Source organism: Triticum urartu, chromosome 5A, assembly GCF_056163025.1.
Source record: "Triticum urartu cultivar PI428250 chromosome 5A, HENAU_Tu73, whole genome shotgun sequence".
NCBI classification, from domain to species: Eukaryota; Viridiplantae; Streptophyta; class Magnoliopsida; order Poales; family Poaceae; genus Triticum; species Triticum urartu.
The window spans coordinates 175,940,660-175,948,214 of record NC_141877.1 but is presented as its reverse complement, the minus strand read 5'-3'; the positions used below and the strand labels follow the sequence as shown (position 1 = coordinate 175,948,214).

At 42.8% G+C, this 7,555-nt stretch overlaps 1 protein-coding gene across 1 annotated transcript; it reads right to left on the bottom strand.

Annotated features, from left to right (window-relative positions):
- Window positions 1–812: 812 nt before the first annotated feature.
- LOC147970719 (uncharacterized) lies at window positions 813–1,552 on the bottom strand. The gene is made up of 2 exons (XM_087523585.1): window positions 1,344–1,552; window positions 813–1,293 (listed from the first exon to the last, which is right to left on the bottom strand). Exons 1-2 carry the CDS (start codon window positions 1,550–1,552, stop codon window positions 813–815), a joined length of 690 nt encoding a protein of 229 aa, XP_087379711.1.
- Window positions 1,553–7,555: the final 6,003 nt, after the last annotated feature.

Genomic DNA, 7,555 nt, shown 5'->3' with positions numbered 1-7,555 from the left:
AGAACTTTGTATTGAGATCCAAAGAGAGAGAAGAAGCCGTCTAGCTAATAACTATGGACCTAAAGGTCTATGGTAAACTACTCACACATCATCGGAGAGGCTATGGTGTTGATGTAGAAGCCCTCCATGATCGATTCCCCCTCCGGCGGAGCACCAGAAAAGGCCCCAAGATGGGATCTCACGGGTACAGAAGGTTGCGGCGATGGAAATAGGGTTTCATGGTGCTCTCGGATGTTTTCGGGGTATATGAGTATATATAGGCGAAAGAAGTAGGTCAGCAAAGCCACGAGGGACCCACGAGGGTGGGGCGCGCGCCTACCCCCTGGGCACGCCCTCCTACCTCGTGGCCGCCTTGTTGCTTCCTTGACGTCCACTCCAAGTCTCCTGGATTGCGTTTGTTCCAAAAATAACTCTCCCGAAGGTTTCATCCCGTTTGGATTCCTTTTGATATTCCTTTTTTGTGAAACACTGAAATAGGCAAAAAACAACAATTTGCACTGGGCCTTTGGTTAGTAGGTTAGTCCCAAAAATAATATAAAAAGGTATATTAAAGCCCATTAAACATCCAAAACAGATAATATAATAGCATGGAACAATAAAAAAAATATAGATACGTTGGAGACGTATCAACATTCTGTACGACAACTTCATCATCAGCAAACTAAGTTCAACAGAAAGCAATCTAACATAATCAAAGTTCATCATTACAAGCGATTCTGCATGACAAGCAAACTAAGTTCAACAAAAGCAAATGATCACAAGCAAACTAATGATACATAAGCAAACAACATAAAGCAAATTTGATGATAATTCTAAAACGACGCTAGCATTATTGGCTCTTGGCCGGCACCATCTGCTTCTTCACCAGTTAGCGTCTCCCCATCCCCAGCTGCTCCTGGCGCGCTTCTTGGGGGCTCCTCCTTCTCCAGCTTTGCACGACGAAGCCCGTCCTGGGTGAGGGTTATGCAGTTCCATATCTCGTATGCCGCGTAGGCGTCCTTTACTGCGTACTCGATGTGCCTCATGGACAGAGGCAGGGTGGCCCAGCGCCTGTGTTCTTCGTCGGTGATATTCTTCTTCATGTTGTTGTAGTAGTTGTCAATGAGCATGCCGGAGACGTCTCCAATGGAGTCCAACTCCTTGGTTGCCTCGGGCACCCTCCACTCCTTCTGGATGTCGACGAAGTTGGCGACCTCCAGATTGACGCGCTCTAGCCTGGTTTTGTCACCGTTGATGGAGAAGCCTGCAAAGGTGTACCTGGGGTCGACGAGGAAGTTGTCGAAGATGGTGCACCTTTCAGCGACTCTCAGTTGGAAGAGCAGCACCGGCTGAGTCTTGCCGACGGAAAGTTGGCAGAGGGCGGGTTTCTGCGTCGCTTCAGGCTCTTGTTGTACTCGAGATCAATGCCGAAGATCTTGTGGCGCTGGAGGCTGAGGTGGCACTTGTACTGCGCGAGGGAGATCACCATTTGCTTCTTGTTGTTGGTGTGGATGACGTGCAACTTGGTGTTGCCGTGGGCCTCCACGCCCTTGTACTCGTCAGTGAACGCCATCGCCGGTAGTAGGGCTTGGTGTTTCCTGTGGAGATCGATGTGATGGAGCGATTTGGTGGTAGCGCAATGGATACTTGTGTTGTTGTGGATGAGAAGGCCTTTGGCAGGGGTCTGAATTTAAGGGGAGGGCGTGGGGTGGGATGGCCACATCGGATGAACTGCACGATCTCACTGACGATGCGGTTGTGCAGATCATGGGTTGGTGTTGCGTCTCTGATCATGGGTTTGTGGCGATGGAATCGCTCGGATTGGGTGGTTGTATGCGAACGTGGTTTTTAATGTGGTTTTATTTTATTTTTGATCAGTAAAATTTTTAACCACCACTTTCTGTGCGAACGGGCATTTGTCACATTTATATGTACCCTACGTGTTAACAGAACTGCATTGGTTATCGTTCTGCACTGCATCGTCTATCAAAGAGAACTGCATTTTGTCTACAGGTGCGTACTTCACCGTTTTTTGCGTATCCTTGCTGCTGCCCTTGAAAAAAGTACAATGTATTCCGCAATTTTACGAGTTTTTCGCTATGGACTAGACCATGTATTTATTCATGCAGGTAATCCGGATCTGAAATGTTATACCGTATCGCTTTATCTAACCAAATGCACTGCATTTTTATAGAGCTGCGTACTGCATCTGTTTTTGCGTGTACTTGCTGCAGTCCCTGGCACGGGAGGGGTAGGGGGGGGGGGTTGGCCCCCCTTTTTTTGTTGTTCTCGCACTTATTTGAAGGTAGACTTTTTTCCGGATGCTTTTCTTAACACGCGCATTGTTTTTGATTTTAACTTTTTTTTACGAAATGCATGTATTTTATTTTGTTTTACCATGTGAACTTCATTGTTCTTCATAGAGAACTGCATCATGTGCGTTTCGATGTAGTCTGTCTTATTTAGCTAGGCCGTTTTATGTACGCGGGCCTCCTATGTGTCCCTCCCAGGCGATCCCACCGCTCCGCTGACAGGGAAAGAGACCGAGAAGAGTCCCCTCTCCTCTCTTGTAGTTTCTCCCGAGGCATCTCTCCCTCGAGCAAAACCGTCATCGCCCGCAGCAACCACTGTCGCCCGAGGAACCGCTGCCCTCAAGAGGTCCTTATTCCTGCATTCCGAGTTGCCGTCCGCTCGAGCCCTTGCCGCTGCGCTCCCGCAGCCCTTTCCTGTCCGTTCCCGTCGCCGCCGCTCCCTCCCCGCCGCCGCCGCCGTTCATCCCCTTTTTTGTGGTACGTTCCCCTTGGCCTCAATCTTGATCATCCCCTCGCCTAGTTTTGTGATTCTCGTAGTTGCTGTTACTGTTTTTGCTTGTGTAATTTTTCTATAGGCAGGCGATTTTATCTCGATTTCAAGTCGATACTCGTGTGTGCTCTGTAGGCAGAGCAAGGTGGATCTAGGGTTTCGTCAGATTTCACCGATTTTGTTGCTTATATCTGTCACTTTGTCCTTGTGCTCCAGGAAAACACCATGTCTTCGCCGAGCAGAGTGGGAGGAGGAGTTCAGGGTATGTGGAGTGCTTATTTTTGGCTTTTGTTTATTTTGTTTGATGTTTATCTAATTTCCTAGTTCATCTTGCATATTTGTTTTATGCTCTGTTAGTTGTCAGCGTTCATTTGCATTATTTTTTCAAGTGATGTTTTGTAATTTATGTTTCTGTTTTTTTGAATCCAGTAGGTGATTGCAGTGCTCATAATGATACACCAATTGGCTCTCGTTGTCCTGGTGGTAAGGATCATGGTGGTGAGGGAGGACATCAAGTGAATTCGCCAATTGAATTGTCTCCCATAAGTGTGGCCCCTCCTTCTGGTATGTGAATGCTTTGTTTATTTTGTGCATGCTGCTTGCTTGATGTTGTACAAATTGGCGTTGTTGCTACCTCTTGAGCACTGCCTTGGATTTCCCCGAAGAGGAAGGGATGATGCAACAACGTAGCGTAAGTATTTCCCTCAGTTTTTTGAGAACCAAGGTATCAATCCAGTAGGAGGCTACGCTCGAGTCCCTCGTACCTACACAAAAACAATAGCTCAATGCAACCAACGCGCTTAGGGGTTGTCAATCCCTTCACGGTCACTTACGAAAGTGAGATCTGATAGAGACGATAAATAATATTTTTGGTATTTTTTGGTATAAAGATGCAAAGTAAATAAAGTAAAAGCAAAGCCATAATAAAGTAATGGAGATTGATATGATGAGAAAGAGACCCGGGGCCATATGTTTCACTAGTGGCTTCTCTCAAGAGCATAAGTATTCTATGGTGGGTGAACAAATTACTGTTGAGCAATTGACAGAATTGAGCATAGTTATGAGAATATCTAGGTATGATCATGTATATAGGCATCATGTCCGAGACAAGTACACCGAAACGATTCTGCATCTACTACTATTACTCCACTCATCGACTACTATCCAGCATGCATCTAGAGTATTAAGTTAAAAACATAGTAATGCCTTAAGCAAGATAACATGATGTAGAGGGATAATTTCATGCAATATGATAAAAACCCCATCTTGTTATCCTCGATGGCAACAATACAATACGTGCCTTGCTGCCCCTTCTGTCACTGGGAAAGGACACTACAAGATTGAACCCAAAGCTAAGCACTTCTCCCATGGCAAGAACAACCAATCTAGTAGGCCAAACCAAATCGATAATTCGAAGAGACTTGCAAAGATAATCAATCATACATAAAATAATTCAGAGAAGATTCAAATATTATTCATAGATAGACTGGATCGTAAAGCCACAATTCATCAGTCTCAACAAACACACCGCAAAAACAAGATTACATCTAATAGATATCCACAAGAGAGGGGGAGAACATTGTATTGAGATCGAAAAAGAGAGAAGAAGCCATCTAGCTACTAGCTATGGATCCTTAGGTCTGAAGTAAACTACTCACACTTCATCGGAGGGGCTTGGATGATGATGTAGAAGCCCTCCGTGATCAATGCCCCCTCCGGCGGAGCTCCGGAACAGGCCCCAAGATGGGATCTCGTGGATACAGAAAGTTGTGGCGGTGGAATTAGGTTTTTTGCTCCGTCCCCGATCGTTTGGGGGTACGTGGATATATATAGGAGGAAGAAATACGTCGGTGGAGCTTCGAGGGGCCCACGAGGCAGGGGGGCGCGCCCCTACCCTCGTGAGCACCTCATGGCTTTCTTGACGGAGGGTCCAAGCCTCCTGGATCTTATCTGATGAGAAAATCACGTTTCCGAAGGTTTCATTCCGTTTGGACTCCGTTTGATATTCCTTTTCTTCGAAACCCTAAAACAGGCAAAAAATAGCAATTCTGGACTGGGCCTCCGGTTAATAGGTTAGTCCCAAAAATAATATAAAAGTGGAAAATAAAGCCCAATAAGGTCTAAAACAGTAGATAATATAGCATGGAGCAACCAAAAATTATAGATACGTTGGAGACGTATCAAGCATCCCCAAGCTTAATTCCTGCTCGTCCTCGAGTAGGTAAATGATAAAAACAGAATTTTTGATGCGGACTGCTACTTGGCATATTTTTAATGTAATTCTTCTTAATTGTGGTATGAATATTCAGATCTGAAAGATTCAAGACAAAAGTTCGTATTGACATAAAAATGATAATACTTCAAGCATACTAACTAAGCAATTATGTCTTCTCAAAATACCATGGCCAAAGAAAGTTCATCCCTACAAAATCATATAGTTTAGTCATGTTTCATTTTCATCACACAAGAATGCTATCATCATGCACAACCCCGATGACAAGCCAAGCAATTGTTTCATACTTTAGTAATCTCAAACCTATAAACTTTCAGGCAATATTTGAGCGCGAGCCATGGACATAGCACTATGGGTGGAATAGAATATAATGAGGGGGGTTATGTGGAGAAGACAAAAAAAGAAAGTCTCACATCAACGAGGCTAATCAATGGGCTATGGAGATGCCCACCGATTGATGTAAATGCAAGGAGTAGGGATTGCCATGCAACGGATGCACTAGAGCTATAAATGTATGAAAGCTCAACAAAAGAAACTAGTGGGTGTGCATCCAACTTGCTTGCTCACGAAGACCTAGGGCACTTGAGGAGGCCCATTGTTGGAATATACAAGCCAAGTTATATAATGAAAAATTCCAACTAGTATATGAAAGTAATAACATGAGAGACTCTCTACTATGAAGATTATGGTGCTATTTTGAAGCACAAGTGTGGTAAAAGGATAGTAACATTGTCCCTTCTCTATTTTTCTCTCATTTTTTGGGCCTTCTCTTTTTATGGCCTTTCTATTTTTTATACCTCACTTGGGACAATGCTCTAATAATGATGATCATCACACTTCTATTTATTCACATCTCAATGATTACAACTCGATACTAGAACAAAGATGACTCTATGTGAATGCCTCCGGCGGTGTACCGGGATATGCAATGAACCAAGAGTGACATGTATGAAAGAATTATGAATGGTGGCTTTGCCACAAATACTATGTCAACTACATGATCATGCTAAGCAATATGACAATGATGAATGTGTCATGATGAACGGAATGATGGAAAGTTGCATCGCAATATATCTCGGAATGGCTATGGAAATGCCATAATAGGTAGGTATGGTGGCTGTTTTGAGGAAGATATAAGGAGGTTTATGTGTGAAAGAGCGTATCATAGCACGGGGTTTGGATGCACCGGCGAAGTTTGCGCCAACTCTCAATGTGAGAAAGGGCAATGCACGGTACCGAAGAGGCTAGCAAGGATGGAAGGGTGAGAGTGCGTATAATCCATGGACTCAACATTAGTCATAAAGAACTCACATACTTATTGCAAAAATCTACAAGTCATCAAAAACCTCGACACTATGCGCATGCTCCTAGGGGGATAGATTGGTAGGAAAAGACCATCGCTCGTCCCCGACCGCCACTCATAAGGAAGACAATCAAATAACACCTCATGTTTCAAATTTGGTGCATAACGTTTACCATACGTGCATGCTACGGGATTTGCAAACCTCAACACAAGTATTTCTCAATTTCACAACTACTCAACTAGCATGGATTTGATATTATTACCTCCATATCTCAAAACAATCATCAAGCATCAAACTTTTCTTAGTATTCAACACACTCATAAGAAAGTTTTATTATTAATCTTGCATACCAAGCATCTTAGGATTTTAAGCAAATTACCATGCTATTAAGACTCTCAAAATAATCTAAGTGAAGCATGAGATATCAATAGTTTCTATAAAACAAATCCACCACCGTGCTCTAAAATATATAAGTGAAGCACTAGAGCAAAATTATAAAACTCAAAAGATATAAGTGAAGCACATAGAGTAAAACTATAGAGCTCAAAAGATATAAGTGAAGCACATAGAGTATTCTATAAAATTCCAAATCATGTATGGCTCTCTGAAAATGTGTGTACATCAAGGATGACTGTGGTAGACTAACAAGCAAAGACTCAAATCATAAAATACGCTCCAAGCAAAACACATATCATGTGGTGAATAAAAATATAGCTCCAAGTAAAGTTACCGATAGAAGTAGACGAAAGAGGGGATGCCTTCCGGGGCATCCCCAAGCTTTGGATTTTAGGTGTCCTTATATTATCTTGGGGGTGCCATGGGCATCACAAAGCTTAGGTTCTTGCCACTTCTTGTTCCATAATCCATCAAATCTTTACCCAAAACTTGAAAACTTCACAACACAAAACTTAAAGTAGAAAACTCGTGAGCTCCGTTAGCGAAAGAAAACAAAAAAACCACTTCAAGGTACTGTAATGAACTCAATATTTATTTATATGGGTGTTAAACCTACTGTATTCCAACTTCTCTATGGATTATAAACTATTTTACTAACCATAGATTCATCAAAATAAGCAAACAACACATGAAAAACAGAATCTGTCAAAAACAGAACAGTCTGTAGTAATCTGTAGCTAGCTCAAGATCTGGAACCCCAAAAATTCTAAAATAAATTTATGGACATGAGGAATTTATCTATTAATCATCTGCAAAAATAATTAACTAAATAGCACTTTCC